Genomic DNA, 15,383 nt, shown 5'->3' with positions numbered 1-15,383 from the left:
GCAGGTTAGCTCATCGCGGGACGTTTATAAAAACGAAGTTCAGGTTGGGAGGGGGCCTGGGCCGGTCGGGGGGCCGCCTCCCGCCCCGAGGGCGCCCGCCGGGGGCGTGCCATTGGCTGCGCGTGGCCACGTGGGGGTAGGGACGCGGGGGAGCCTGGCTCCCGGCCCAGGCCTGGCTGGACCCACCCACCCCAGCCCCCACCCCTCTCCTGCCCCTTGCAGGGTCCACCTCCCATTCCCGCCCTCCCCCCCGACCCAGGCGTACGCGCTGCAGCCACCCCCACGAGTTGATTGCGCGACGGCCCATCCCAGGCCCTGTCTGCGACTGAGGCGGGCGCCAAGGCCTGCGCCTTGTCTCGGCAACCGCTGTTTTTGCCACCTCTCCTCGGCTCCCGGAGTTGCACAGCAAAATGAAGACGAAGGACAGAGATGATCAGAATGACGTGAAAACAGGCCCATTTTTTATCCTGTTGCTGAATCCCTCAGTTAGTCGACTTCTAGACCCCAAATCAGAGTGAGCTAATTTGCCCTACCTTGCGCACTGGTACCTGGCAAAGGGATTTCACACAGGTAAGAGGCATTGGAGCAGACTCTTCCTATACACACACGCTGTCCGTTCGGAAAATGCCCACGAAGCGCCCTTAGGGCTGGCAGCAGAGACTTAAACAGATGAAAGACAGGCGTCGGCGCAGTGAGCCTGACAATCTGTCCCAGAGAGAAAAGTCCATGGATACCTACTCAACGCTATTCGCCTCTACTCTTGGGCCAGCGGGGAGTCGCTTCCGACCTGGGCCCCTCAGCTCCCGCGGGTCCTTCTTCGACCCGCAGAAAGACCCTGAGAACGGCGCCGGGGGAGAAAGCCACTCAGCCTCCCGCCGTGAAACTTCTGTGTCTCTCCAGCAGCCGACCGGCCTCGCATTTTGCAGTCACCACCCACTCCCGCCCGTTCCTCACACCAAATTAATTGAAAACTTCACTTTCCCAGGGACCTTTGTTTCGCTTCCTTTTCCAAGCTGCCAACTGCAGAGAACTGAGAGGGGCAAATTAAGAGGGCGCTTGTTCCAAGCAAATTCAGATTTTGTGATAGGAGCAGCCCAGAGAAACGGTCTGACTTCAAGGGGTTAGGTGGGCTCAGGGCAGTGCTGGTGGGGCTAGGTCCAGCTCTGGAACCAAGCTGCCAGGGTGTTAGGGATTACAGCCCTATCCCTCATCATCCCTTTCTGTTGCTCCTCAGCCTCAGAGCTCCAGCTCACCATCTCTCAATCTCAGCAACTAATGGGGCACCAATGAGAGTCCTGCTGTGACTTTGGGGCTCTGCCTTAGGAACAATATTAGATCCAATGAGCCCAGGGTTCTGGGGGTGGATATGGGATCCTTCAGAGCCCATCTGGTTCTGTGGCATGCACTCCCCAAGCCGGTCCATCTCCAAGAAAATCACTCCCCTAAGCCTGTGATTGGTGAAAGCTTGTCACCCAGCACCACTGTTCCCCGACCAAAGACGCCCTGAGTAAGATGAAGAAGAGAGCCAGGGAGGCCCTCCTTGGCCTGGCCTGGCATTTCAGGGTGGGCTGCTGGTGTTAGGAGTGTTGACATGCAAAACGCAGTAACCATAAAAGGCTCAAATAAACGGGAAAGTTATGAGAGGGGTGTTGGAAAGGAAAAGCAAGATAATTCGTTTCATCTTTTTGAAGTTCTATACATGTTCATGATCAAATTTGAGATGGGGGGGCCTGAATTTACAGGAAATCATAGGGAATAGAAGTTTGCTGATGAGAACAATTTTTTCACTATTTGAGAAAAGAAGGCAAAAGTCAGCAATGAAAGTTCAACCGGCATTTTAAAAAGGCCAACTGTGGCGAGGTGACGGGATTGCTAACTTTTAAAGAGGGTTTGGCTGGGTCTTTATGAAACAATTTTGGTACCAAACCACCAACCATGGGCCACCATGAAATGCTTTTATTTTCCCTTTGTCTCATTTTTTCTTCCTCAGACAGAGAAAACATGAAGATAGTTTTAACTTTTTATGACTCCAAAAAACAAATTCGTTGAAATGTTTCTAAGATATAACTAGAACCAACAAACTTTCAGTCTCTTAAAATTAAATATCCCTGTGGTTTTTTGCCTTGGGCTTCTGCTTCATTTTCTCACTGATAAGTACATTTTAATGATCAATTATGTGTTTAACAATAAAGTAAAACGAAAATGGGAAGAATGTGTCAAGTTTTGTTGATTTCAAGCAGCCCATCACTTCTGGCTGAATTTTCCATTCAGCAAATTAAGTTGTGCAGGAGTGGGAGAAAAATCTGAATTACTACTCAGGTTGAAAGGGATTTCTCAATGGTGGCTCTGCTTCCAAAAGTCCTGTGGGACCCTCTCAGAGCAGGGCAAAAGGTTTCTCTGTCCATCCTAATGGTTGTTAAGAAGCCAGGAAGATTTTGAATTAGGAGCTTTGCCCATTGATATCCTGCTGCTGAACCTGCTTCCAGCATGGCCTCTGGGGTCCCAGCCCTGTGGGAGGGCTTTGCCCTGAGGAAAGGGGGTCTGATTTGGTCCAGTTGGGCTCCCAAGCCCAGCACCTCTGGACAAATGCTACTGGCTCCTAGGGCTGTGGTTGAGTACCAGGCAAAGTCAGGGCTGCTTTGTTTATGAACTAATGAGACACATAGTTTACAAGCCAGGGATGCCAGGTAGAGGAGGAATTTTGAGGCTGAATTTGCAGAAACATTTCATTCAGGTTTAAACTTACTGGGAATCAGTTTCTTTAGCTGGCCAGGAGCACAGACCAAGCCTTGTGTTTGTGTGTGGGTGCATTATGCAGGGGTCTTAACAACAGAAATAGGCTTTGTTAAGTGAAAATCCTTGGAGACTACATGTGTCTCCAAACATGCATGTCTTCTTCAGTGAAACCAGTTTTGCCGCTGTTCCTGATTTTGGTGAAAAACTCAGGATGGCCCTTTGGTGCCCAAAGTCCCACTGTACTCTCCAATCACTTGCTCCTCTTCCTCCTTTTCCTCCAGAGGCATCCTTTTTAAGCATCAGTGCTGTTCTGGAAGTCATATTCTCTCCTTTCATCCTAGTAGATGATCTTTCAAATTTTGCTCTTGTCCTGGGTTGGGGGAACGGGCAGACACAGGCTGTGATTTAGATTTATTGAAGTTGCTCTGCCCACCAAGACAGCAATGAGCTCAATTAACCACATAATCAGTGGCCATTAAGGCCAGGATCATAGGATTCTATCAGAGTGGGGTCTTGGGGACTCCTTTGAAAGCACTTGTCTTGATGGCCAAGATCAGAAAGTGCAGGACACCCTCCTAATTAACTTGTAAGAAGCCAAATATTCGGTGTAGAAATAGAGTCTTAATTCCAAAGTAAAATCTTAAGTCTCGCAGAAGTGGCTGGACAGTGTTCTTAACCAAATCTGTGTTCTGCCAACTTTGGAGCTAATTTTCCCTTTCCAGGCAACACCCAGTTTTACTCAGCCTGGAGATATCAAAAGAAACAAAAACAACAACAACAACAAACCAAACCTAGTGTGAAAAAAGGGGACCCTAGCAACAGCCAGACAGTGGAAGCCACATTTGAGTACTTTCTACCTTGGAGACATACTCCGTTTGGGTTTCACAACACGATTAGGCTTTATCAAATGAAAATCGTTTGCAGCAACAACAGTCCCAAACCCCCTCCAAATCAGAGACATTATTTGGTGGAACCAGGTTTGCCTCATGCAGGACATCGGGCCCTTCTCTGGGACGGAGAGAACTTCTCCAGCCTTGGAGAAAATTAAACACAGTGAGGATTCTTTCCTTTGAAGAGAGGCACTAATCTCACTGTGAAAGGGACGCAGGAGGGTGGGGCAGGAGCCGGAGGCCCAGAGTAACTTGTGACCTTTTTTTGGAAAATAAAAGCTGGGACCCTGATTTGCTGAAGTTTTATCCGACATTTCAAGGTGAGGGGTTGTCCTTGGAATACACTTCCCTAGCAAAACTATTGGTAAGTCCAGTAAATTCTCACTCTGTCGGTAGCTTGAGATAAAAGAAAATGTCTGTCTACCTACCTATCTCCATTCCGCCCAGTCCATTGTCTCTATGGGGAATCCACATTGTCCTTACCGGCAGGGCAAAGGTATGAAGGTGAGGAAAGTGCCCAAGCACGAAGCGGGAGCCGAGAGAGAGGCGGAGTGGCAGTGTTCGGCTCCACTTCCCGGCCCGGCGGCGCGCAGTTCCCCACGCCTGGCGCTAGATGTCCCTGCAAGTTTTCCCGTGGCGTCTGAGGGCACAGGAACTCGAGGCAGGCGATGGGTCTGCGTAGCCGGAGCCCAGGAAGAAAGTATCCCCCAACTCCCGCACCACGACCTTCCTCCGTGGGGCGCGGGATAGCGACGGGAGAGGGAGGAGGAAAGACAGAAGCAACCGGAGAGATCTGGAAGGGACAGAGAGCTAGAAGCTGGCCTGCCGAGGGTTCGAAATCCGAGTCTTCCCTTATGCAGCGAAACCTGCAGCCGTGGAAACCGCACTTTGCCTAAAGACAGAAAGCCCGAGGCTCGAAGCCCAGGCTTTCGCGGTCCTACTGTCCCACTGCACCCTGCAGCCCCAGCTCTCGAGCGAGCATGCGTCCCAAGGTGGGCCTGCAAGTTGTCGGCCCCAATTGCCCGCAGCCCCCCGCGTAAGAGGAGAGCCAGGCTCCGGCAGCGGCAGACGCGGGGCTTCACTGCAGCTACGGCTTTACTGGCGCCCCTCCCCTCAGGCAGCCCGGACAGATTTTTATTACCTGCAGTCATAGGCCAAAAGTGTTTACCACTTCACCTCAGAGGACCCGCTGCTGCTCAAGAAACAAATATTTAGTCTGGAAGCCGAACCAAAAAATTAGGCCTCTTCAAAGTCATTACTCCTTTAGAACAAAAAGGGCTTTTCAGTCCATGCGAAGGAAGTCCTTCCTGTACTCCCCACCCCATCTTAAAAATTTCTGCCAAAGCATGAGGGCTTGGGTTGGATTCTTGTCTTGTTTTATCTAGTGGGTTCTGTACGTTGGTAGTGGGTAAGAGGCCTTGACGGTCACAGAGGCTTCATCAAACCACCCGGAACATTTGACAGGCCTGTTCCCAGCCTTGGCCTTCACATTCTGGGAGACGTGCAAGTTTGGGTATTTCATCAAAAAACATCAACAGGGCGGGGCGCGGTGGCTCACGCCTATAATCCCAGCACTTTGGAAGGCCGAGACGGGTGGATCACCTGAGGTCAGGAGTTCGAGACCAGCCCGGCCAACTTGGTGAAACCCTGTCTCTACTAAAACTACAAAAATTAGCCGGGCGTGGTGGCGTATGCCTGTAATCCCAGCTGCTCAGGAGGCTGAGGCAGGAAAACGCTTGAACCCGGGAGGCGGAGGTTGCGGTGAGCTGAGATCTTGCCATTGCACTCCAGTCTGGGCAACAGAGTGAGACTGTCTCAAAAACAAACAAACAAACAAAACAAACAAAAACCACCACCACCACCACCAACAAAACACACACACAAATCAACAGAACTGCACTCTTCTTACTACCCTCTATATAGGTTCAATGTTTTTGAGGTAGGCCTGTATTTACATAAGGCATATGCAAAATGAGAGAATTAACCTAAAAAAATGCTGCCCAAGGCTTTAAACAACCCTTTTGACTTTATCATCGGAGATAAGTTTAAATCACAAGTCCCTGAACCCCTCTGGCTCATAATCTCTGGAAAAGGGATAATAGTTTAAATCTCACAGAGTTGCTGTGAACCTTAGCTGAGATAACATGTAAAAAGCACTTGGAATTGCATAGTAAGCGTTTCATATAAGTTAGCCAATATTACTACTAGTGGGCGTGGAATCTAAATAAATTAAGGGACATTAAATATTGGAATGGAATGGTCACTGTACCTCATGAAACATTATTGCCTGCTACACCCAGTTTAGTGGAAACATTATAGGTGTCTTTTACTGTGAGTAGTTTTGCTGACATGGTCTCTGACATGTTTTTTGTAATAAACGTGCTAGAAATGCACTATCAGTGTCATTTAAAAGGTGCAAAAATAGTTTTCAAAGCCACTAATGAATGAAGGTGCTGCTGAGAAATAGTGTTTTCCCTTTCGACAGACTGAGGTCCGGTTTGGCGCAGCCTTTGGGACCAGAGGCTTCGGGTCCCAGAGGAAGGGAAGATGTGGGAGAGCCTCGGGCTGAGTGATAGAGGAAGGGGTCGTCAGTCATCACCTTAGTCCCCAGTGACGGCGTCTCCGACTTGAAAACCAACTCACAGCAGCCGAAACCGCGAGGAAAACAGACGGGGGCGCCAAACGACAGCAATAAAGGCATCCACGGATTTCCACCCAAGCAGTGCCTCGGTTCACCCACACTCCCGCCAGGGTCTTGCACCACCCCCACCCCCACCACCCCAGCACGACCCGAGCCTGGACCAAGGTGACCCATTCAGTCCCTGGAGCAAGCGAGGACTGGGTAGGGGGGACCCTTCCTGGGTCACAGGGGCAGCGACTGCCAGGCATGGTAGAATTGGGCATCCGGGCTGCGGAGCAGGGAGGGAGCAGGTGGGGGCGTTGGCAGGGCTGGGCTCCCACCGCGCTGATGGCCCCAAAGCCGGCGCAATGAGAACTCAGGGAGCTCGGAGCTGGGTGGCCAATGGGGCAGGGGCAGAGGTGGACGCTGGGTCAAGTCCCAGTCCCGGTGCGCTGGATGCCCACTCTGCGTTCCCCGCCGGTTCCCCGTTCCCCCAGGCACCGCCTGCCTATCGAGCTTTCCGTTTATTACCTTAAAGAGGTGGAATTGATTTTCTAAGCAAAGCTCGCGTTGTTGAAATAAGTTGGCGCCGAGGGGAACAGGAGATAAACTTTGGCATTGACTATATGTATGTATATATGTATATAAATATACTTCACACCTCGCTTCCCGTTACATTCCTGACGCGCCCCCAACGGGTATAAGGTTAAAAGGAAAGCGCCAAGAGCCATAGGCGAATAGATCTTGAGCTTGCCCCCAACACACCCCAATGTTCTGGGTGTGTCGGGAGAAAGGAGAAGAGGGGGCCCTGGTTGGGGTTCGGATTGAGGCTAAATGCGGGGATGCAGGACCCGCGCCCAGCGCCCAGATTGTCAGGGTCTCTCAGCCGCTTCAGAAGCTCACGGGCAGACCTCCGCGTCCCATCCCTGTCCTCCCTCGCCTCCGCCAGTGTCCGCGAATCTCTCTCCCGCTGGGCCGCTGGCGGGCGGGCACAGTGCTTGGAGGGTCAGGGAAGGGTGGGCGCAACCGCGGGAGATGAGGAGCGGCCTGGAGTGAAGATTGATCTTCGTTAAAATGGTTGCCACCGGCGTCATTATGACTATCAAAGTTATCGCCAAGAGGCTCAGCCGCCAAGCCCAGGCCGCAGAGAGCTGCGGTAAGGCTGTTCGGCGACTCTCTGCGCCCGGACCCAACGTTGGGAATACCTGTGGCCGCAGGTAAGGGGCTGGGGTTGACGAGGGGAGGAAAGAGAGAAGGAAGAAAAGCAAAGGGGAAGGGAGGGCAGCGAGGAGGTAGGGGAATAAGGCTGTCTCCTTTTTCCTCTTTTGACCTCGAAATCCAGCGCCTTTGCCGCAAATAATTCTATTTGAGGAGGGAGGGGAAAATCTGGCAACGTGAAAGTGGATTCGGAGCGCCCGTATGACGCTGTAAATCTCCACTGTGTTTAAAGTTAGCTGTCGAATTCTGCTATCAAATCGTCCAGCCTAGTTCGTTTCCCCTCGGGAAAATGCGTAGGCGAGAAGGCTATCAGCACGATTATAAAAGTAAAAAACCGGGGACTTCGAGTTCAGATCTCACTCTGCAAACGGTGTTAGAAAATCAGAGAGGACCTAATGATTTCCGTTTGGAGGCGCGGACCCAATGCACCTCCGCGGCCACGTAGCAAGAAAGCGCTTTCAAAACTCTAGGATATTTCTCTTTCTCTTTCTCTCTCTCTCTCTCTCACCCCGTCTTCCTCTCTCTCTCTCCCTCTCTCCCTCTCTTCCTCTCTCTCTCTCACCCCGTCTCCCTCTCTCTCTCTCCCTTCTCTCCCTCTCTTCCTCTCTCTCTCTCCCCCCCGGGGTGGGAGGAGAGCATTTAGGTTGAGGTGAAGAAATAGGGAGGGAAAGAACTCTGGCGTCCTATTTGTTAAATAAAATACATATTTGGTTCTGAAATCCGAAAGATAAGTAATCCAGACAGGAGAGGCGCAAGGTCTTCTCCTTACGCAACTCTTCCTGCATCCTCCCCCTTATCTCCCCCCACTTATGCCCCCAGCTTGTAAATGTTAAAAAAAAAAAAAAAAAAAAACCTTCCCGAGGATCTACTCTGGAAAGTCAAACCATTATCTATTATTTAATACATATCTGTGTCCAAAGAAAAATGAGGAAGGCGCTGCATGATTAGGACCTAAGGGGCAACCTAGCAAACTGAGAGCGTAATGATGCCCCTAAATGAAGGGGGAAATGTGCCGCGGCGCGCTCTATTAATCAGACTGTCAATTTCACCCCCGAGGCCAAACCCCCGGGCGAGCAGAACTGGCTCGGAGCGGGCAAAGGACCGGAGCCTTCCTCCTCACTTGTCTCTTCTCGCCTCCTACCTGGATCTATTTGTCTGCTCTGAAGCTGCCTTCATTACCCACTGACAGGAGCGTGTATTTATTTGCTTATAAACCTGTTACAATAAATGATTATTCGAAAAGCGTCATTCGTACCTTAATGACGAGCGGGCGCTACTTTTTGATGAATGACATCTCGGGCTCGGAAGGATGTATGGGTCATTTTGACCAGTCATTCCCTCGCTCTGGCATCCCACAATTTTTCCGCCTCCCTCCGAAAGCGATAATAATATTTAGAGGCGTTCGCTGGGGCTGAATGAGAATTAGCCCTAGGCGCAGCCTATCATTAGGACGGGACAGCAGGTCCACTGTGACATTTTTAAGAAAGCTGAGATGATGGAAAGAATAAGAAAAGAGATGATTCTGATGGAGAGAGGGCTGCACAGCCCTACGGCGGGCAAGAGATTCTCCAATTTGTCCGACTCGGCTGGCAATGCTGTGCTGGAGGCCCTGGAAAATTCGCAGCACCCGGCTCGCCTAAGCCCGCGCCTGCCGTCTGCCCCCCTGCACAGCGCTCTGGGAGAACTCCCCGCCAAGGGCAAATTCGAAATAGACACTTTGTTCAACCTGCAGCACACGGGCAGCGAAAGCACCGTCTCCTCCGAAATCTCCTCCGCCGCCGAGAGCCGCAAGAAGCCAGGCCATTATTCAGAGGCGGCCGCTGAGGCCGACATGAGCAGCGAAGTGGAGGTGGGCTGCTCCGCGCTTCGCTCCCCCGGCGGCCTCGGCGCCGCTCAGCTTAAGGAAACCAATGGCAAAGGTAACCGCGCCGGCCGCACCGCGCTCTCCAGTCCCATCCTCTTTGCTCCTCCGCGGCCCCCGCCAGCCCTTCCCGGTGCCTTTGCCCCCTCAGACCCTCCACAAGCAAGCTACACCGAGCTAGCACGGGCGGGGGCGGGACGCATGTCTGGGACCGTGCCTTCCCGTTCTGCTCCTTGAGCTTTCCCGCGAGGCTCAGGCCTGCGGAGCCTGGAACACCAGGCCCACCCGCCCTCGCTCCTGAGTCCGAGAAAATGTTTCTGCGCTCGTGTCTAAGAGCCCAAGCGAGCCGGTAGACCCCTAGTCAGCAGCCGAGTTGCTTTTGGGAAAGGTACCCTGGGCAACTACTCTGAACTCCCCTGCCCCTGTGCCCTCAGGGCCGGAGGGGGCATTCTTCTGGGTAAGTCGGAGGAAGCCTCGCCGGCGTCTCTGCTTAGGTCAGCGGGAGAAAGAGTTGAAAAGTAGATTTCATCTCCTATTGGCTTGGGTTTGAGCTACTGCTGTGTTGGAACTCTTAAAATATTTGAAACTCCGAAGACTCAAATAAAGGTTAGAGGCCGTGTAAAAAGCTGCCCTACGGTCTCCAGACCACGGCAAACCCAGAGCTTCCCAAACTGCGCCCAGAGGTAGGCATTTTCCCTCGGCCACTTTTCCTCCTTGGTTGAAAATTTCTAATTATTAAAAAAGAAACCTCCTAATTCCGTTTCTATTATTTGCTTATGAAGGGCTCCCCAAACTTTATTGATTCCATTAACGGCAGCAATTTGTAAGCATGACAGACCCCATCAATTCCGGCAGCGACTCGCCTTCCTGACGGGGCTTCCCCGATCCGCGCGCAGCACCAGCGCCAGGCTGTTGGCCGTACAGCCACTCATGCGCTGTTGGTCGTTTGTTTGCCAGGGTACGCAGAGAGCGGCTCGGCTGCCGGCACCACGACGTCGGCGTCGGGCTCAGGCCTCGGAAGCCTGCATGGAGGCAGCGGAGGCAGCGGCGGGGGCGCGGCGCTGGGTGGCTCCGGCTCTGGCGCGGATCAAGTGCGGCGCTACCGTACGGCGTTCACCCGCGAGCAGATCGCGCGCCTGGAGAAGGAGTTCTACCGGGAGAACTATGTGTCGCGGCCCCGCCGGTGCGAGCTGGCCGCGGCACTCAACCTGCCCGAAACCACCATCAAGGTATCGATTCCAGTGCGTGCCTACTCTGGCCTCCCCGGGGGCATCTGGGTTGATTGTTTCTTTTTCCCCTTTCCCCTTTCTGGGTGGCTAGATTTAGCTGAGGGTCTGGAAATCCGCAGGGGTAGTCACCAAAGGAATTGGCTTATTTATTTCCCGGCTACCGAATCCGACCGGTTGTCCGGCCTGACGGATCTAAGAAGGCCCCCGAATGGTGATTCCAATGCTGAAAGCACTCACCTCTGCTCCATTGGCCCAACGCCTGGCCAGATACCCCCTCGCCCATACCCACGGCCCCACTTTCCCCTAGGCGGCAAGCCCAGTTGGTCTTTGTTCCTCAAGCAGGAACCAGAGGTGGAACTTTTCATTTGCTCTTGAGCTTGGAGATTTATTTTCCGCATAAATCGTTACACGGAGAAAAGGATACTGTATTTTAAAAATCGATTGGTTTGAGACAGTAGTTTCCTGAACATTTTCCTCTTGGGCAATGAAAAAAGGGCAACCTTCTGCGGGGAAAAATGCAACGAAATTGTCCTTATTTATATATAACTTTAGGTTATTAATTTTATTATACGTCTGGGAGAGATAGCCGGGAGGTTAGGCGATTTGGTGAGCCCTTCATGGAGCGTTCGACACTGCAGAAAAAAGAAAAAATCTCCACGGGGTAGGGGAGGAGTGTGGAAGTCTCCCTCTGGTTTGATCGGGCTTTCTTTAATTTAGAGTTGTGACGAATGATGTCTTTATTAGATAGTGTTGGGAGGGGTGGAAAGTCCCCTTCCCCGTTTATGGAGACATTGCTCTACCCACTCATTTAAGGCAAACGATTCCAACAAGATCATCCCTTCAATATCAAAACTGGACCCGTGCCCCTAGGGGCAGGTCCTTGCAGTTCGGAGGGCTCAAGACTTCGCGCGGCGACCTCTCAGAAAAGCTGAGCGGCAGCCTCTCTTCAAAGGCTGCCCAGAATCCCTGTGCAAATCCTGGGATTGAGAGACGGGTGCTCAGCGAGACTGGCACTGGTGGGTGGCGGGAGGGAGAGGAAAGGTTGGATTGGGACAAAAAAGTGCAGCAAGAAGTAAGGGAGTAAAAGCCTGAGGAGCAGCAGCAGCCGGACGCGGGGGAGAGGACCCTCTTCGTTGAGGACGGTGTGCCCACGGCGGTCCACACACTGCCGTCCACACTTTCCCAGCTGGGAGAGCACAGGGTACTCGGGGTTGGGCTTGGTCGGAGAGAAGTAGGCCAAGCCATTCAGAGGTCCGGGAGGGGCAGTGGTCCTGGGACAGGAGCCGGGAACACGGGGCGCTCCCTAACCCAGGCTGCGGCGCGTCTCTCCCCGCAGGTGTGGTTCCAGAACCGGCGCATGAAGGATAAGCGGCAGCGCCTGGCCATGTCCTGGCCGCACCCAGCCGACCCCAGCTTCTACACCTACATGATGACGCACGCGGCCGCCACCGGAAGCCTGCCCTACCCCTTCCACTCGCACGTGCCGCTGCACTACTACCCGCACGTGGGCGTCACGGCGGCGGCGGCCGCGGCTGCAGCCTCGGGCGCGGCGGCCGCGGCTTCGTCGCCCTTCGCTACTTCCATCCGGCCACTGGACACCTTCCGCGCCCTTTCGCACCCCTACTCTCGGCCGGAGCTGCTGTGTAGCTTCCGCCACCCTGGTCTCTACCAGGCTCCCGCGGCCGCCGCGGGGCTCAACAGCGCGGCCTCTGCCGCGGCAGCCGCCGCAGCCGCAGCGGCTGCGGCCTCCTCGGCGGCGGCGGCCGGCGCGCCCCCCAGCGGCGGCTCTGCACCCTGCTCGTGCCTCAGTTGCCACAGCAGTCAGTCGGCGGCGGCAGCCGCGGCAGCAGCTGCCGCAGCCCTGGGTTCCCGGGGTGGCGGCGGCGGCGGCGGCGGCGGCGGCGGTGGTGGCGGCGGCGGCGGGGGTGCAGGGGCCGGGGGAGGCTCGGACTTCGGCTGCAGCACGGCGGCGCCGCGTTCCGAGAGCGGCTTCCTACCCTACTCGGCCGCGGTGCTTAGTAAGACGGCCGTGAGCCCGCCGGACCAGAGGGACGAGGCTCCGCTCACCAGATAACTACGTCGCCACCGCCAGGGGGCCACGCCCGCCGCTCTGAGTGTGCCCGGGAGTTCCCTGTGCGCCCCCTGAGCCCTCCGCGCGTTGCCCGCTGCTACCGCTGCCGCCAGGGGGCGCCCCGGGGCGCGGGAGGCCGAAGGGAACCTGCTCCGAATTGGAGGAGAAAGAGCAGGCGCAAAAGCCTGGCGGGCATCCCCCTAAGTTATTTCTATTTTTGTATTTGCCACCCAGCCGTCTGCCCTTCTCTCTGTTTTCTGGCTCCCGGGACCCGCTTTCCATCTCTGTCCTGAGCGCTTGGTTTCCCAAAGACCAACCCCTCTCCCCCTAAGCTAGTCCTGGCTGTGCGCTCTCAGGCCCGGGGTTGCTTGGCTGAACCGCGTAGCCCGAAGCAACGGAGAACCAAGACAAAGACAGAGGGGGATGCTGTGCGCTGGTGCTTGGGGGCGGGGGAGGAGTCGCCCCGGAGGTTTCTCGCTGCTGCTCTTTTCTTCCTTCCTTCCTTTTCTTTCAACGAGGGTGGGGGAGGTGGCAAACGTTCTTTCAGCCTGAGCTTATTAGAGACCCTGCCCGAAGAGTGCGGGAGAACGGAGGTCTGAGAAGGCCGGGAGGACGGATGGAGAGCGTGGGCAGCGGTGGTTGTTTGTGAGATTGTTTACTACGTTCAGGAGCAAGGCGGGTAGGGCTGTGGCCGCCTTCCCCGGGAAGGACAAAGCCGAGGTGCTGGAAGGGGTGGCCGTTGCGCCGCCTCCTTCTCGGTCCAACACCGTTCTCTCTTTTGGTCTTTGGTTTCAGTGCTGATGGAATGGAAGCATCTTGCATATTTTATGCAAAAAGTGATGGCAAAAGAGGTTGCCACAGCCAGGCCAGGGAAGGGAAAGGAAGGGAGTGGGGGTTGGGGTAAGACTGATAGATCGCTGTAGTATTTGGAGAGGCGTTTTCAGCTCAGTTTTCCAACTACCGGGTTCCACTCGATCTGGGAAATACTTGAATCTCTAGATATATTAATATTATCCTAAAGCATTTCCTTAGACACTTTTCTAAGTTAGAACTCTCTATGTCCCTCGTCCCCTTCCCTCCTCGCTTTCCTTTTCCTCGGGTGAAATGGTTCTTGGCATATTTCTCACGCATGTCTATTGCGCCTTCGCCTCTGCAAAGCCACCGCTGGGTTGCTGAGACCCGCTCTGCCAACCTGGCTACTGGAGGGGTTTCCTTGAACTTGAAGAAAAGTACATCAAAACCCACTAGTGTTAACTGCCACGTCAATTTTGATGCTAATAATGTGCAGATTATGACGAAAATTGCCAATCATGCTCTCTGATGGACCTCCTTTGAATGTGGAATTGGAGAAAAGTTCCCCGCACGGAGACCTGCTGTCAAGTACTAACAACCCGCTAAGGGAAGTCATTAGGAGAGACGGATAAGAGACTCGGTACATAAAACATTGTTCTTGGTGCATAGAATGTATGTTATTTAATGTTATCTCTGTTACCTGAAGTGATTTCGCAGAAGAAAGCCACGTTCTTATCATCTCAATTGCCAATTTTCATTTTGGTAACTTGGACGCCCTGGGTAGACTTTTCTCTGTTAAGTTGATATTCCACCAATGTGAACAGCCTCATTAAATCAAGCCCAGATATTTCCATAATGCTCCCCGCAGAGCCACTTCGCTCCTCACATAATGAGATTTTCTGAAGAGTTGAAGCCCTAAAATAACTTGCTAGTGCATGTTTAGGCCCAGCGAAGTGGGTATGTGTGTGTACGTGTATTAAAATGTAGGTAGGCTACCTACATGTGTTTGTGTATGTGTATATATATGTATATATATATGTATATGTATGTATATGCATATATATATCCGTGCTCTTAAACAAATACATATGTAAGAGATACACACATATTCATGTATACATACACATTGGCACTATTTTCTGTGTTTTATTTCAAATTTGTGTCCTGACATATTATTGTTATTTTAAAGACACTGGATTTTAAAATATCGTTTCCTAAATATAGGCTTTCAGTAAACTTTTGAAAGAATTAGTTTTCCAGGAGAAATTATTTCCATCAAATGGAAAATACATAAAGGGGAAACAGTATTTCGAAATTCCTGGGGTCTATTAAAATATTACCATAAAATATTAGAGAACTTTCCAATGAAATAGCAATGATCTAAAACTTAAGTTTTTGTTTTTGTTTTTAAAAACATGAGACTACTTATGTAAAATATTGATTATACCAGCTCTTATTCACTGAGTTTACTTTTTAAAAATATTAATATATAATTTAAGGCTAAATAAAATAAACCAAAATATGGTACCCTTTATCAGCTTTACCTATTTAGATTGTTAAAGTCCTTTGTTACGATCAGCTAACAGATGTATATAAGGTACTTTAGGCAATAATGTTTACATTTCCCCCAAAAAATATATATGATTGATGAGAACGCTGGTTGGTAAAATTAACATAAATTCATCATATGTTAGGTCCATTGGATCTGGTTATTATATTGAAATAAAACTGTAAATAAAGTCTTCGTGCTTTAAATATTGCTGGATGTATGAACTCACTGTAAGATATTTTACAAATGTGCAATAATTATAAAGCTTTGTATATTACGTTATTTATTGTGTTTGGTCATGTAAAATAAATGTTATTTAAATCAAGGCAATTTTATTTGTTTAAGAGATTGCAAAATGGTTTGTGCTAGTGTTTGTTTTTAACTGTGGCATCCAGGGTTATGAGAATCTCTTAAAAC

At 51.9% G+C, this 15,383-nt stretch overlaps 1 protein-coding gene across 1 annotated transcript; it reads left to right on the top strand.

Moving 5' to 3' along the window:
• Nucleotides 1–8,770: 8,770 nt before the first annotated feature.
• Nucleotides 8,771–15,291, top strand: EVX2 (even-skipped homeobox 2). The gene is made up of 3 exons (XM_054478926.1): nucleotides 8,771–9,383; nucleotides 10,283–10,554; nucleotides 11,891–15,291. Exons 1-3 carry the CDS (start codon nucleotides 8,957–8,959, stop codon nucleotides 12,626–12,628), a joined length of 1,437 nt encoding a protein of 478 aa, XP_054334901.1. The 5' UTR covers nucleotides 8,771–8,956; the 3' UTR covers nucleotides 12,629–15,291.
• Nucleotides 15,292–15,383: the final 92 nt, after the last annotated feature.

Source organism: Pongo pygmaeus, chromosome 11, assembly GCF_028885625.2.
Source record: "Pongo pygmaeus isolate AG05252 chromosome 11, NHGRI_mPonPyg2-v2.0_pri, whole genome shotgun sequence".
Lineage (NCBI taxonomy): Eukaryota > Metazoa > Chordata > Mammalia > Primates > Hominidae > Pongo > Pongo pygmaeus.
Note: the sequence above shows the minus strand (reverse complement) of the source record. Positions and strands in the feature narration are given on the sequence as shown.